Raw genomic sequence first — 16,747 nt, 5'->3', positions numbered from 1 at the left:
GTTTGGTTCCATGGGGAAAATGAAACATTGGTGGAGCTGGGGCCCTTTTCTGTTTAGACTCTTGCTTATACTATTATAGGAAGTACATAAAATCTTAATTGTTACTTTCAGTTTGGCTTGCTATCTTAATTGACCAAGTCAAAACAGGCAGCTTTCTCTGACAGATTGGCATAGAGAACAAAGTAGTCAATAAAGTAAAAAATTCCTTTCTGGAAGGAGCACTTTGAGAGGTGCTAGTGAGACTCTTTCAGGGTATACTGCTGGATCATTTGCAAGAGTCAAAGGGTCCCACAGGGCACATCACCAGCCAGGCTAATGTGCCTCCAGAAGTGCTAGTGGACACCATGGGGCTCTCCAGGAGAGTACCATCATAACTTTACTCTCATTCTTCCAAGCCCTGGTGGAAATTACTGCACTGAAGGCCATGTTAGAGGAGCATAAGAGGATTGTGAACCTACCCGATTACCAGCACCTAGTACCTCTATCTCCCAAAAATCTGCCTGGGAAAGAAAAAGGAAAAACTGCCCTCTTTACTGAGTTTAATGCAGAAAAAGGCTCCTTGAGACTATATCCCTATTCAATAATTCACTTGACTTGTGTACTTGATCTTGAGTTCACAGATACTCAATTGATTTTGGCTGTTCAACCAACAGGACAACCTTGGCATCAGTGATATCTGACAGTGTGACTGTCGTAGTAACTTGTCCAGAGTGTGGGAACTTGTTATTCAGCAATGGATATCACAAACGCCCTTTTCAGTATCCCTCTGAATGGGAATGATTCCAGTCAGTTCATCTTTATGTGGAATGGGTACAATTCACCATTCATATCCTTCCACAAGTCTATCTGAATTTCCTATCTGTCATCAATGTATCAAAGCCTGGAAAATCTCCAGATTTTCCAGAGGAGGGACTAGCCCTCTACTTTACTGATAATGTCATCCTATTGAGTCCAGAGAAGGGAGCTGGACAACAGCCCAACAAGGGCTGGACACCCTGCTGACACACAAGTGGCAACTTGCTGGGCCACTTTTAACGTACAAGTACGCAAGTGAAATTCCTGGGCTTGACCTGGGTAAGGAGTCTCATTGTTTCATTCCATGGGAAAAGACTGGCTTTGATCCTCTCTGCTCCAGCAATTAAAAAGGAGGCCCAGGGACTGATGGAACTCTTCATCTACTTGCATTCTTAATGCCATCCATCTAAAGGGTTACAAGAAAGGTCATTTCCTTTCAGTGGGGCCACAGCAAGGAGGATGACCTGCAAGCCCTCCAACAAGCCACCTAGGCTACCCTTCCTTTTGGCCCCTCTGATCCATTTTGCCATTTGAGTTACAGCTCTCAGCAACTATCTATTCACCAACTGGAGCTTAAGGCAGAAGAACACTGCCACAGGTCAGAGGCACCTGTTGGGGTTTTTAATTCATCATCTCTAGGAACAGCTCGCTGAAAGGTACACACCCTTTAAGAGACAATTATTAGTCCATTATTGGGCTTCAGGGGATACTGAACACATGACCCACGACTGTGAAACAGTCTCAAGACAACAAATTCTGACCAAAAGTTATCAACAGTTTTGCTTTTGTTCTCTAATTATCTTAGGGCATCCATACTTTACGTCAGTGAAAAATTTCTATAAGAACATGCCCAAATAGGATTCCTGGAGTGGAGATGTCCATGCTTGCTCCGCTGCTCCCACTGCCCCCACAGCTTAAGAGTGTACACCATCATTTGAGGACGGCTCAGGAGCATGACAAGCGGGGACCCCCTGTGGTGGCTTATTACTGTCATTTGTATGCAATGCAAACAGGAATGAATGTTGATAGTAAAACTCCTGAATGTCGTACGTTTTCACCAAAGCTAATGGATCAGTTAGATGCTCTTATGAAACAGTTGGGTGATAATGAAGCTGTTACTCAAGAAATAGTTGGCTCTGCCCATTTGGAGAATTATGCTTTGAAAATGTTTTTGTATGTAGATAATGAAGATCATGCTGGGCGACTTCACAAAAACATGATCAAGTTCTTCTACACTGAAAGTCTTTTAATAGATGTCAAAATAGCGGTTGGAGAACTCACTGATGAAAACGTGAAACACAGAAAGTATGTAAGGTGGAAAGCAACATATATTCATATTCATAATTTTTTAAAGAATGGAGAGACTCCTCAAGCAGGGCCTGGTGGGATTGAAGAAGATAATGATGTTGGAGAAAATGAAAATTCTGGAGCAACCTCTCTGCCCACTCAGCCCCTCAGCCGTCATCTTCAACTTATGACCCAAGCAACATGACATCAAGCAGCTTTACGGGAATACAAATTCCTCCCGGTGCCCGCATTCCTGCTAATACCCCAGAAGAAGCTCCTCACAGCACAGGTGTAACAAGTAACACTATCCAGCCTACTCCACAGACTATTCCGGCCATTGATCCTGCACTTTTCAGTACAGTTTCCCAGGGAGATACCCAACTAACATCAGAGGACTTTGCTAGACCTCAGAAATACTGCAAATAACGCTGGCAGAGCTTTGCAGTATGAAGATGTCAGCAGTGCAGAATCTACAGAAGACCCTCAAGTTACTGACTACAGGCAGAGAATGAAGCCTTTGTAGAACAGATCCATGCATTTTTGGCTTAAAGAACTAACAGTCCATTACTCTATCTTCAGCCTATCAGAAGCACAGTTTTAAGGAAGATTTCAGTTCCACTGACTATAACAATAAAGTCTGTGTCTGTGTATCAGATTCCTGTTGAAGCTTTCATCAACAGCCTCGACCAATTTTCATTGTCCATTTAGTGGATCCAGTAATCTCTGGGTATACACAGGGCTGATGCGAGCAAGATCCTAAAAATGTCCACTGAACCCTGCTTGTTCAAAAAATGAAAACACCCTTCTATGAAATATACTGGGAATCAGCTTTGTATCTTAAGTTAAATAAATTAAGGAATTTTTAAATCCATAATTCGGACAAGCAGACCATATTACTTTGCTATAAAATTCTAATTTAACTTTTAATAAAGATTGCAAGAATATTCTAGATTAGAGGTCACATTTTGTTTTCCTTAGGACTTATGAAACAGATATGAACGTCCTAAATTGTTAGATGAATCTGAAAGAGATTATGTTTAAGTTTCAATTTATATTCATATTAATTATAGCTACATTAAAAGTTAAAATGTTCATGGAAAGAAATACAACAAGGTAAACAGGTAGAATCAGTTTTAGATGTAAGAATAATGTTGGTTTCCCAATTGTTTTCCCTTATCCATTGGCGTTTAAGGTGAATTGGTATTTGCTTCATAGGCAGTTTGACTGCATGTATCAGAGAATGAAAACAAGACATTTGCAGTAATGCCTGGAAACTTGGTGCTTTGAGTTAAGGTTCTCCTCTGCTACTATGGAATGGATTCCATAGAGTGTATAGCTATGAATGATGCAGATTTTAAGAACATGGATTCTCAGTTGATAAGTTAATAAGTTTTGTGAGGAATTATGGACTTACTGTGTCACCTGCATTTGTGCTGTGTAAAAAATAAATACAAGGATTCTTTTAACTAGTTCAAAAAAAATATGCCCAAATACATATTCACGAACCAAAGAAAAAGGATCTTCTGATGAGTACAATTTAAAATAATTTAAAGTCATCTATAATTATTAAACTTACTAATGAGACTTTCATCTCTAGAAGATTTTTGTTTCTCTGCATGCATTTCTGTTTCTGACTTTGAGTCTTGATGCTTAAACGTAAGATTTTCATCTGACACATGATCATGAGCTACAAAAAGAGATACATTTAGTGCATTAAACTGAAAAACAGGTCTATTGTGAAATCCCTATATATCAAATTTATACACGTTTAGCAGTATTTTCTTTCATTTTTATAAACATAAAATATAAGTAAATTACCATAATGCTAGACCTGACATAAAAATTGTGAGGAAAATTTTAATGTGTGTAAGACTCACTGTTTCATAAATATTTGTTGGCATCAAATACATTTTATATTAGTCCCTACTTGTTTTAGATTATTATAACTTAGGTTAATATATACTCATAGACCAAATAATGAAAATGTATATGTAAAGGTTATTCATTACACCATATTTTTAATTGCAAAATACTCAAAAGCACCTAAATGTACTAGCATGTGAGATTGGTTGAAAAACAAGGTACATACTATAAATTAGGGTAACACAAATTATGGTGTATGATGTGGTACAAAGAGTTACACATAAAGCTATAAAAAGATACTTATAAACCAACTTGGAGGGACTGTTAGGAGATAGGTTAATTGTAGAAAAAATGAAAAGACAAGGTATCAAGTATGCTATCTTTTAGGAAAGAAAAGAGTGGGAAATGGAAAGAAAATATAAGATACTTACCTTTAGAAAAGGAAATACAGGAAAGCTAAACCAGAAAACAATGTAGTTGGTCACCTAAAGTTGCATGCAGAATAGGACACAAGGACTACTGTTAAATCTAAACATGTCCCGGGCACTGATGACATCCTTGATGCAGCAAATGTTTCTCATATTTAATGAGAAAGTAGGTAGAGCCCTCAGGATTGCTTTGCCCAGTGACCCAAAGAAACCAAAGAGATTTGGATAGTTTGATTCCACCACAAAGAAAGTAATCTTGTTAAAATTATTTAAGGACAGAAGCACCTTTTCTGTTGTGTTACGGCAGAACCCCCTCTTTCAGAACATCTTCCATGACCACTTTGCCCAAGGAGGATGAAGAAGGAGGTGGGAGAAATGTCATGTACACCTGAGACCTTCTCCTTCCTTTACTAGCTATTATTGGTTCTTGGACTGGTTTGGTCCAATCATGGTGAGTTCTCTGACACTGGAAAACTTTTTTGGTCTACTCTTACGGCCACCTATAAGGGGCTCTGCAAGCCACCTGACAGTTCCTTGATTTGACAATGAGAAGTAAGAAAAGTAAATGATGAGATTGTTTACCAGACTCAGATTTAAGTTCATTCTTGCCACTCTCACTGGTCATCTGTCTCAATTAAACCTCCTTATAAGGTGATGTCACTTGGTTCACGGCACAATCCATGTGTGAAATGAAAAATTTCCAAGCAAAGAAAAAGCAGCTACTGGCAAGACACTAACTTTTCACTAGTAGTCAGAGTGATGTAAAAATGGTAATTGGGTACTTACTCCTGGATCATTGGGTTAAGGTCTTTCCCAAAGACATCTATGGGTCCTGTTACCCAACAATGGGTCTCAAGGAGGAGACTGATAGACTCTCCTTCAGATACTTGTGACTAGATAATGGCCACTGGGGGCACAACAGAGTCCACATACTGACAACTCCTATGACTAATATAAATAATATTCCTTCCAACCCTCCCAGTGAATCTTGACCTGAAATCTCTCTACTTTTATCCAAACCTCTTAACTTTAAAAATAAACAAGACTATGAGTTAGGCCAAGGTCCCTATGTCCTCACTGGGAACATGAGGACGTTTGCCAAGGTCACAGTTCAATGGGGAGGTGAGGAAGAATTTCATTCCCTGGTCCTTTTGTACCAAGATGAGGGAAAACTATATATATATATATATATATATATATATATATATATGTGTGTGTGTGTGTATTTATATAGTCTAAGTGTGCGTCCTTAACACCCCATCCTTATCCCCAAGCCATGATCATAAATACTACAACTGAGGCCATTTCAGTGGCTCTGGTAGTCTGTTAGGTAGTCTGAACCTAACAGTCTATCAGTACCTAGTCCCTTTGACTACCAAAGCAACTCCCTAGAGGATGAAAAGAGACAGCTTCCTCATTACTGAGCTTAATGAAGCAAAAATTCTCTGTAAGACTATTTCTCTATTCAGTAGCCCCATCTGGCCTGTGGATTAGGCCTCAGGTGTATGGAGATTCAATTGATTATTAGAGGCTCAATGCAGTCACGCAGCTTGAGCACTACTAGTGTTACCTGAAATTATGACAGCCATGAAGGCTGTGGCCCAAGCTGAGGCAAGTACAAAGCAACTGATATTACAAATGTCTCTTTCAGCATCCCTGTCCACAGGGATGATCAGGATCAGTCTGCCATACGTGTCATGGGTTGCAACGTACCTTTAATGTCCTTCCATAAGGCCATGACCTGGAAAAAGTCCCACTCCCACATGGAGCCCTAGCCTCCCCCTATATTAACAATAACCTCCACTAGGCCTAGGCAAGGGAATTACCCAACAAACACAGAAAGCATGTGGACTTACATGTGAGTTAAGTCTGGGACATTAATACAGAAAAAGTACCAGGACCTGGTATCCAAGTGAAATCTCTGGGAGTAAACTGAGAAGAGGCAGTATGTGTCATTCCATAGGAGACAACTGCCAAGCTTTAGTTCCTCTAAGCCCCCACAAACACAAAGGAGGCCCAAAGATTGGTGGAACTTTTCAGCTACTAGTACTTTGACATTCACCATGTGGTCATCTTGATGGCATTTGTCTATTAGGATACCATTTTTGGTCTCTACCTTTGAGACCAAAACAGGATGTCCTAGAGGCCCTCCAACAGGTTTCTGACTGTCCATCCCCTTGGCTCCTCTGATACACATTTGTGTTTGAGTTACAGATCTCAGCAACCTCTCAGTTTGCTGATTAGAGCCTATGGCAGAAGGACACTGCCAGAGGCCAGAGGTGCCCATTAGGCTTTTGGTATCATAGTCACCTGGAGTCAGATGAAAGGTACAAACCCTTTAAGCGACTACTATTGGCCTGTTATAAGGCCTTGGTGAATAATTAGTATATGACCCATGGCCATGAAATAGTCTTATGACTAGAAATACCAACCAAAAGTTATGAATATTTTGGCCTTTATTCTCTAGTTATCTTGGGGTATTCACACTTTAAGTCTAAGTGTAAAACTGCTATAAAATATATGCTTAAATACTGATTCATGAACCAAAGAAAAATATCTTCTGATCACTTTAATTTAAAATAATTTAGGGAGTGACATCAGCAAAACGGCAGGGTAAGAGATCGCAGTCCCGAAGCCCATGGAAACACTGATTTAACAATTCGTGGATGAAATACATTTATGAGAGCTTCAGAGTCCACTCAAGAAGTTCCAGCATGCTGGTGGAACATAACATCCTAGATAGCTGCATTAAAACGGGTAAGAAGAACAGTTTTGCTTTACCTATGTCACCCCTCCACCAAGTCAGCACAGCTCAACACAGAGAGAGATTCCCCCACCCACAATTTTTCCCATGGGAGAAAGAGAGAGGGAAGTGAGCATTAGGCTCTCAAAGCCTTTCAGGGTGCTGTCTGAGAGGCCCACTTCTATCTCACCTTAATTAGAACACTGAAGGAATCAACATAGCTGGATTGTCTGTGGGCAGCTAGAAAAAAGACCTCAAATAAAAAAACCTAACTTTACACCTCAAGGAACTAGAAAGAGAAAAATAAACTAAACTCAAAGTTATCAGAAGGAAGGAAATAATAAAGGTTAGAGCAGGAATAAATGAAACAGAAAATTTTTCTAAAATTTTAGCCCATTCATGAATGGGCTAATCCCACTCATGAGGGCTCCACCCTCATGACCTAAGCACCTCCCCACTCCTAATACAATTACATTAGACATTAGGATTTTAACACATGAATTATGGGGGGGACACAAACATTCACTGGTAGAAACTTCCAAATTCATTTTATGAGGCCAGCATTACCTAGATACCAAAGCCAAACAAAGACACCACAAGAAAATGACAAGCCAATATCCCTGATGAACTCATGCAAAAATTCTCAACAAACTACTATCAAACAATTCAACAGCACATTAAAAAGATCATACACCATGACCAAATGGTATTTACTCTACTCAGGCAAGAATGGTCCAACATCAATCAATGTGACACATACACCACATTACAGAGCAAGGGATAAATATTACATGATCATCTCAACAGGTGCAGAAAAAAAATCTGAAAATATTCAATACTTTTTCATGATAAAAACTCCCATAAATTAGGGATAAAAGGAATTTACCTCAACCCAATAAAGGCTATATATAGAAAATCCTGAAGACTCCACCAAAAAGCTGTTAGAACTAATAAGTGAATTCAGTAAAGGTGCAACATACAAAATCAATATAAAAAAAAATAAAAAATCAATTGCATTTCTATACACTAACAACAAACTATGAGAAAGAGAAAATAAGAAAATAATCCCATTTACAATGACATCAAAAAGAAAAAAATAAATTTGACAAAGGAGATAAAGTATTCATACACTGAAACTATAAAATATTGATGACAGAAATTAAAGAAGACAAAAATAATGCAAAGATATTCCATGCTCGTGAACTGGAAGAATTAATATTTTTAAAATGTCCACACCACCCAAAGCAAGCTATGGATTAAATGCAATCCTTATTAAATTTCCAATGGCATTTTTCACAGAAATAAAACAAAAAAATCCTAAAATTTGTATGGACTCACAAAAGATCCTTTATAGTCAAAGCAATCTTGAGAAAAAAGTACAAAGGTGGAGGCATCATACTTCCTGATTTCAAACTACAGCTGACCCTTGAACAACATGGGGGTTAGGGGCACTGACCTCCCTTCCCACCTACACAGTCGAAAATCCACACAGAATTTTACAGTTGGCCCTCTATATCCATGGCTCTGCATCCACAGATTCAACCAACCACAGATTATGTAGTACCATAGCATGTATTTACTGAAAAAATTCTGTGTATAAGTAGACTCATGCAGTTCAAATCTGTGTTGTTCAAGGGTCAGTTGTGTATTACAAAGCTATTGTAATCAAAACAGTATGGTATTGCCATAAAAATGGACATATAAATCAATGGAAGAGAACAGAGATTCCAGAAATAAACCTACACATATAGGGTCAATTAATTTACAACAAATCAGCCAAGAATAAACAGTGAAGAAAGAACAGTCTATTCAATAAATGATGTTGGGAAAACTGGACAGCTACATGCAAAAGAATGAAACTGGACCACTATCTTACACACACAAATCAATGCAAAATCAACTAAAGACTTGAATGTAAGACCAGAAACCATAACACTTCTAGAAGAAAACATAAGCAGTAAGTTCCCTGACATTATCAGTCTTGGTGAAGACTTTTTGGATTTGACACCAAAAATGAGACTGCATCAAACTAAAAAGCTTCTGCACGGCAAAGGAAAATATCAACAAAATGAAAGGCAACCTACAGAATGGAAGAAAGTATTTGCAAATCGTATATCTGACAAAGGGTTAATATCCAAAATAAAGAAATAACTCATACAACTCAAAAGCAGAAAAAAAATCTGATTAAGAAATGGATAGAGGATTTGAAAGGACATGTTTCATTACAGGTGGCCTACAGTACATGAAAAGGTTCTCAACATTATTAATCGTCAGGAAAATGCATATCAAAACCACAATGAGATACCACCCCATACCTGTTAGAATGGCTATTATCAAAAAGACAGGAAATAAGTGTTGGTGAGAATGTGGAGAAAAGGGAGCCCTTGTGCACTGTTGGTGGGAAGGGAATTTGGTGCAGCCACTGTGGAAAACATTATGGGAGGTTCCTCAAAAAAGTAAAAATAGAACTACCTTACAATCCAGCAATTCCACTTCTGGGTATTTTTCTAAAGGAAATGAAAACACTAACTTGAAAAGATATCTAAACCCCTATGTTCACTGCAGCATTATTTATAATAATAATATAATAGCCAAAACATGGAAACAACCTAAGTGTCCATGGACAGATGAATGGATAAAGAAAATGTAGTATACATATATACAAAGGAATATTATTCAGCCATAAAAAAGAAGGAAATCTTGCCATTTGGGACAACATGGATGCATTTTGAGGGTACTATACTAAGTGAAGTAAGTCAGTGAAAGAAAGACAAATACTGTATGATCTCAATTATATGTGGAATTAAAACAAAAACAAAACCAATATCAAAACTCATAGAACAGATTGGTGGTTGCCAAAAGCAGGGGGTAGAGGGTGGGTGAATGGGTGAAGGTGGTCAAAAGGTACAAACTCGCAGTTATAAAATAAATAAGTACTGGAGATAAAATATACAGCATGGTGACTACAGTTAATACTGCATTGCATATTTGAAAGTTCCTAAGAGAGTACATCTTAAAAATTCTCATCACAAGAAAAAAAATTTAACTATATGTGGTGATAGATGATAACTAAACTTATTGTGATACTTTTTGTAATATATACATATCTTGAGTCAGTATGTTGTACATATGAAACATGTTATGTGTCAATTATGTATCAACAGAAAAGTTAAATTACAAAGGATAAGAAAAGGAACTAAAACTGAAACTAAATTTAAAGAACTGAATCTACTGAAGGAAATAAGAAAGCACTAATGCAAGTAAATCATCAATATAGTATTTGACGTACACCCTCACTCCTGGGCAAAAGAGTAGAGGGGTGAACTGTAAACAAATCACAAAATCTTTTTCCTCTTTTTCAACTGTAAGTTAAGATGTTTATTGAAGAATTTATTTTTTAAATTTATTTTATTGAAGTACAGTTGATTTACAATGTTGTGTTAATTTCTGCCGTATAGCAAATTGACTCAGTTATATATGTATATATATATTTCATATTCTTTTCCATTATGGTTTATCACAGGATATTGAATATAGTTCCCTGTGCTATACAGTAGGACCTTGTTGTTTATCCATCCTATATATAATAGTTTGCATCTGCTAATCCCAAACTCCCAATCCATCCCACCCCCACCCTCCACTCCCTTGGCAACCACAAATCTGTTCTCTGTTTGCAAATCACAGAATCCTCTTAGTAGATTTGTTTTTCTAGGGTTCTACATTCTGAAATAATTTTAGAAGCATTATAAGGTAGAGCAAATGAGTAAATGTACTAATGTTGATCAGAGTCAGATTCACACTGTGGAAGGAAGGATATACACACCGGAAATAGAGAAAGATAAGAACAAGTCTTGAGGGGAGAGAATGAAATTGAAAGTGTCTTTGAGAAACCATGATTTCTAAATATGTCTGTGAATATGCATATATACATATATGTGCACGTTTATGTATGTAAGCATACATGAAGATGACTACATGGATATGTATATCCATATATGTATATCATGTGTACCTGTATGTGGACATGCATATGTGTTTACACTGAGGCACTGACAACATGCCAAAATCTTCTGCGTGATCTGTCAGGCCCAACCTTAGACGATTACAAAGGCTTGATCTGGCAGCTGTCATGGGGGAAATCTTCATACTCCACACTAGACTCTGAGACATAGCCAGTGCACTGCAGACATTGGAATTAGTGCAGTCATGGACTAAGGCCATATCTGCATTCTTAGTCTGAGTGCTTCAATTCTGAAGCATTCTTATGTGGGGAGGACTCAGCTGAGACACTGTACATAGACCACCTTTTCATTGGACCTTGTAGACCTTTTTATTATCTCTGACTCTGTTTTCAGTACTTTTGCACTCCTCCTAGACCTCCCACTTCTATCTCCTCTCAGATCTATAGAACAGCAAGAACCTTTTGTTTGGAGCTCCTTTGGTTGTGAGATGATCTTCCCCTACCCCAGCCCTGTCAGCACTGATGTATCTGACCCTCATCCAATGATGTTCTGTGGGGGAAAATGGAATATTGGTGTGGCTGGGAACCTTTCCTGTTTAGACTCTTATACTATTACAGTAAGTGAATAAATGCTTAAATTTACTTTCAATTTACTTGCTGTCTTACTTGACCAACTCAAAAACTGGCAGCTCTCTTCCTGACAAGTTAGCACAGTGAGCAATGTGGTCAATGAAGCACAATTCCTTTCTGGAAGGAGCACTAGTGAGTCCTCAGGGCTCTCTAAGGGGGCACTTACTGAGTCATTTGTTAAGAGTCTGAGGTTCCCACAGGGCACATGACCATTCAGGCCAACGTGTCTCAGGAACTGCTGACAGATTGTGTGACATGCTTAGGAGAGTGTTACTTTATTGTTTACATGATCCTTTTTTTTTTTTTTGCGGTACGCGGGCCTCTCACTGTCGTGGCCTCTTCCGTTGCGGAGCACAGGCTCCGGATGCACAGGCTCAGCCCCATGATCCTTCTATTTTAATAGTCCTGTTTTGCTGGCCAAGATACCCAGTGGGTGGGTCAAATTAAACATCAAACAGGGATTTTGACAAAACTGGGGAAGCAATTCCTTGGCTACTTACAGTTTCATCAATAATGGGATCAGGGCTTCCCTGGTGGCGCAGTGGTTGAGAGTCCACCTGTCGATGCAGGGGACACGGGTTCGTGCCCCGGTCCGGGAGGATCCCACATGCCGCAGAGCGGCTGGGCCTGTGAGCCATGGCTGCTGAGCCTGTGTGTCCGGAGCCTGTGCTCCGCAGCGGGAGAGGCCGCGACGGTGGGAGGCCCGAGTACCGCAAAAAAAAAAAAAAAGGGATCAAAAGTTGTTGGTGACCCTGCATGCTGAGTTGCACTCAGTGACTACTGTTAGATCTAATGCTCCTGGAACTTGTGTTCAGTCTTTGCTATAGTGGTTACTGTAATTCATGATTTAATGAAAAGGAATGTAGAGTGCTGAGGATCACTTTACCCAGTGACCTGAAGAGACCTTATAGACGTGAGTCGTTCATCTTCACATTTAAAGGAGTATCTTGTTAAAGAAGTAATCATGTAACCTTGCCGGGTTGCTAATACAGAAACATTTCTTGGAGAACCTTGACAATGGCCACACTGCACAAGGAGGTGGAATAAAGGAGTATGAAAAAATACAGACATCCAAGACTCTCCTTCCTCAGCTGGGTACTGTTTTGGATCCGACAGATGGCTCATCCTTGCCTTTGTAAAACATGTTTTAAGCATACGTGAAAAGGCAATAGTGACTCCATGAGCCACCCTGGTGGTGCCTAAGATATACAATGAGGGAATGAGGACAGCAGATGATGAGATTGTTTTTTTTTTTTATTTACCAGATTCAGGTTCCTAGGTTCATTTGTGCCACTATTGCTGGACATCAAGCTCGATAAACATCCTAATAAGGTCAGGGCAATTGGTCTACGACACAATCTGGACCTTAACTGACAAATTTCTGGACAAGTAATAGTGAATAATGCCAAGATAGCAATGACTGACCAGAAGAGAGAATGATGTAAAAATGGTAGTCTAGTAACCACCCCGGACCATCTGGGCAAAGGCCTTAAAGAGATCAAAGGGTGTGTTACCCCCAAAACAGGGTCTGAAAGGAGTAGACTGATGGGATATTTACCAAGGACCCAAAGGCCAGGTAGTGGGATAAGGGAGGCCCAACAGGCCACTACTGTGGCCTATGACTAACACAGGTGCTATGTTTCTGCTTTTCCCAGTGATCCTTGCCATGAATCAAAATGCTCTGCCAACTTTTACCAAGACTTTACGGCTTTCAAGATAAACAAGACTATGGGTTAGGCCGGGCCCCATATATCCAGTGGGAATGTGAGGACTTATGATAAAGTTAGAGTTCAATGGAGATGTGCAGAATTGCATTCCCAAGCCTGTGGGACATGGGTGCATAGGTGACTGTGATCACCACAACCCCCGACACCAGGATGAGGAGGACACTGATAATGCCGAGGTGGTACTCCACGGCCACCACCAATGGGAAACTTACCCAGACCCTACAACAGTGTACCCACTCAGGCCACCTCAAAACTCCATTGTTATAGCCCCCACTGTTGAATGCATTATTGGTATAGAAGTACTGTTTACATTAACCCCTACTTGCATTCACCCCAAACCCTGATAGAAATTACCACTTCAGCAAGACAAGTGGAAGACTGTGAAACTACTCAACTACCAGAATCTAGTACTTTGTTCCTCAAAAACAAATGCGTGAAGAAGAAAAGTAAATAACTGTCCTTATTGATGAGCTTAATGAAGCAAAAATTCTCCCTGAGACTGTTTCTTCATTCAGTAGCTCAGTGGACCTGGGCATATGTCCTTGTGTGTGTAGAGACTCCAGTGATAATTGGCAGTTCAGTGATGTAGTCCCCAGGCACTAGTTATATCTGATATTGTGACTGTCATGGAAGCTACTGTCTACAGTGAGAGAATCTGGTATTCTGTAATAGACGGTGCAAATACCCTATGCATAATCTCTGTCCACATGGATGATTAGGATCAGTTCGTCATATGGGGAACAGATTGCATTGCTTCACTAATGTCCTTCCATAAAGCTACATAAATTCCCCAACTATCTTTCACCAAACAGTCCTGACCTAGAAATGTCCTACACCCAGAGGGAGCACTAGTCTTCCAGTGTATTGATGACATCATCCAAATAGGTCCATACAAGGGCACCACTTAACAAGAACTAGACGTCCTACAGACCAATATGTAGCAACATGGCTGGACCATTATTACAGATAAGACATAGTTACCCAGTACCTAACTGAAATCCCTGGGCAAAATCTGTGAGGGGCACAACATGTCATTCCAAAGGAGAAGACTGCCAAGCTTTGACACACTCTACTTGAACAACTGAAAATGAGGCCCAGCTATTGGTGGGACTATTTGGATACTTGCACTCTCATAGTCCCCATGTGTGGTTCTTGATGGCATCCATTACATCCATTACTATTAGATTACTTCAAAGGCCACTCTTCTCAGTGGGGCCACAACCAAGAGGACGCACTTGAGGCCCTCCACCAGGCCTCTCAGGCTATCCTTCCCTTGGGGCCCTCTGATCCTCATTTGCTGTTAGAGTTACAGCTCTCAGCAACATCTCTGTTCACCAAGTACAGTCTGTGGTAGAAGGCTACTACCATAGGTCACAGACAGACACCCTTTGGAGTTCTGGACCTATAATCTTCCAGTCTGCTGAAAGGTATGCATCTTTTGTGAGAAAATTATTGGCCTATGATTGAGCCTTGGTGTCTGAGTATATGACCTATGACTGTGAAATAATATTACAACCAGAAATACCAATGTAAGTTATGAATACTTTGACTTTTGCTCTCTAATTTTCTTAGGGTATTTACAACTAACATCAAAGAAACTATGAATGTTGCATAAAATATAATCTCAGATGCATATTCATGAACCAAAGAAAAATATTTTCTACTGAGTTTAATTAAAATAATTTAAAGTTACCTGTAATTATTATACTACTTAAGGTATATATTACCTTTGAATGTTCTCTGTGTATTTACTTGCATTTGTGTTTTTGATATTGAGTCTTGATCCTCATAGAGAAGATTTCCATCTGGTACTTCAAACTGAGCTACATAAAGAGAAGCATATAATCAAATAAATAGAAAAACAGATCTATTGTGAACCCCTAACTTTCAAATTTATAACAAATGTACAGCATAAATTCTTCTCAATTTTATAGACTTATAAGTAGATTACCATAATGCTAGATCTAATATGAAAAGAGAAGAGTTTTAATGGGTATACATTGAAACTGTCTCATTATTTCATTAATAATCCTAGGCATCACATGTGCTTTCTATCATTCTCTATATTTCCTACGTAGGACTTTTATACTTAAGTTAAAACTTAATTATAGGATAAAATATCAGGAAGATGGAGGACTAGGAAGTTCCAGACCCTCATTACCCTATGGAGACACTAAGTTAATAACAATATACAGACCAAAATACCATTATGAGAACTCTAGAAACCTGTTAAGAAGCTGCATCATCCAAGTGAATTACTAACCAAGAAAAACTGTACCAAAGAGGGTAGGAAGGGTCATGGCATTTTGCCCAGCTTAGTTAGCCCCACCATCTCCCTGGCAGAGTGTGCCACAGTCACAAGGAAGTCTCGCAATTTCCAGATCCTCCATTGCGATGAAAAGAGTGACACTTGCATCCAACTTTCTGGCATGTCTAGGCACTGTCTGACTCATTGGTTGCTGTCTTGCCCGATCTGGAAAGCTGATGGGGACAGTTCCATAGTTAGATACCAGGTTGGAGACTGCTGAAAACAAAGGCAAGTGCCGTTACACATTAGAGCTGCAGGGGTTATGAAGTTCTGCAAATGATGGAGGAGCAAGAGATTACAGGTGGAGGAATACAATAGAAACCAAAACAAAAATCTCCTGAGAAGAAACAGGAGAGATCCTCTTAGGGAAATTAGGAGAGTAAAAAAAAGTCATATAGGGCTTCCCTGGTGGCACAGTGGTTGAGAGTCCGTCTGCTGATGCAGGGGACACGGGTTCGTGCCCCGATCTGGGAAGATCCCACGTGCCGCGGAGCGGCTGGGCCCGTGAGCCATGGCCACTGAGCCTGTGCGTCCAGAGCCTGTGCTCCGCAACAGGAGAGGCCACAACAGTGAGAGGCCCGCGTACTACCAAAAAAAAAAAAAAAAGTCATATACACTAGAATAAAAGTACACACAAGCCCAGAGAAGATACATCCCCAGCGAAGGTTTGAGAAGTATCAGAACCTCCATGTCAGGCTGATTAGTCAAGGTGTTCCCCTGTATCTGAAAAGACTGAGAGAGATAGCTATGTTTTCAAATTCCCAAATCTCAACAAAATATGACAAAGCATACAAAGAAACATGGAAACATGTCCCAATCATGGGAAGAAAATAAAGTTCCAGAAACCAACCCTAAAAAACCACAGGTCTGTGAATTACCTCACAAGGAATTTTAACAACTGCCTTAAAGATTCTCAATGAGCTGAAAGAAATATAAACTAAATGAAATCAGGACAATGAAGCATGAACAAAATTAGAATATCAACAAAGATATAGAAACTATAAA

At 39.4% G+C, this 16,747-nt stretch overlaps 1 protein-coding gene and 1 pseudogene across 9 annotated transcripts in view; one reads left to right on the top strand and one right to left on the bottom strand.

Annotated features, from left to right (window-relative positions):
• CCDC7 (coiled-coil domain containing 7) overlaps positions 1–16,747 on the bottom strand; it is a 328,048-nt gene that overhangs the window by 176,429 nt on the left and 134,872 nt on the right. For 5 of the 9 annotated variants that reach the window (XM_060293096.1, XM_060293098.2, XM_060293097.2 and 2 more), the window contains exons 22-23: positions 15,162–15,257; positions 3,659–3,769 (exon numbers count right to left, since the gene is read on the bottom strand). In XM_060293096.1, the coding sequence (XP_060149079.1) occupies positions 3,659–3,769; positions 15,162–15,257 (207 nt within the window). Of the gene's footprint in view, positions 1–3,658; positions 3,770–15,161; positions 15,258–15,735; positions 15,916–16,747 lie in introns of those variants that run through there. The other 4 variants (XM_060293103.2, XM_060293105.2, XM_060293110.2 and 1 more) reach the window with 2 other exon arrangements.
• LOC115842273 (vacuolar protein sorting-associated protein VTA1 homolog pseudogene) lies at positions 1,670–2,594 on the top strand (annotated as a pseudogene).

The sequence above is a fragment of the Globicephala melas genome, chromosome 2 (assembly GCF_963455315.2).
Source record: "Globicephala melas chromosome 2, mGloMel1.2, whole genome shotgun sequence".
In the NCBI taxonomy this organism is placed as follows: domain Eukaryota; kingdom Metazoa; phylum Chordata; class Mammalia; order Artiodactyla; family Delphinidae; genus Globicephala; species Globicephala melas.
The sequence above is the reverse complement of the archived record's forward strand: the minus strand, read 5'-3'. Positions and strand labels throughout refer to the sequence as shown.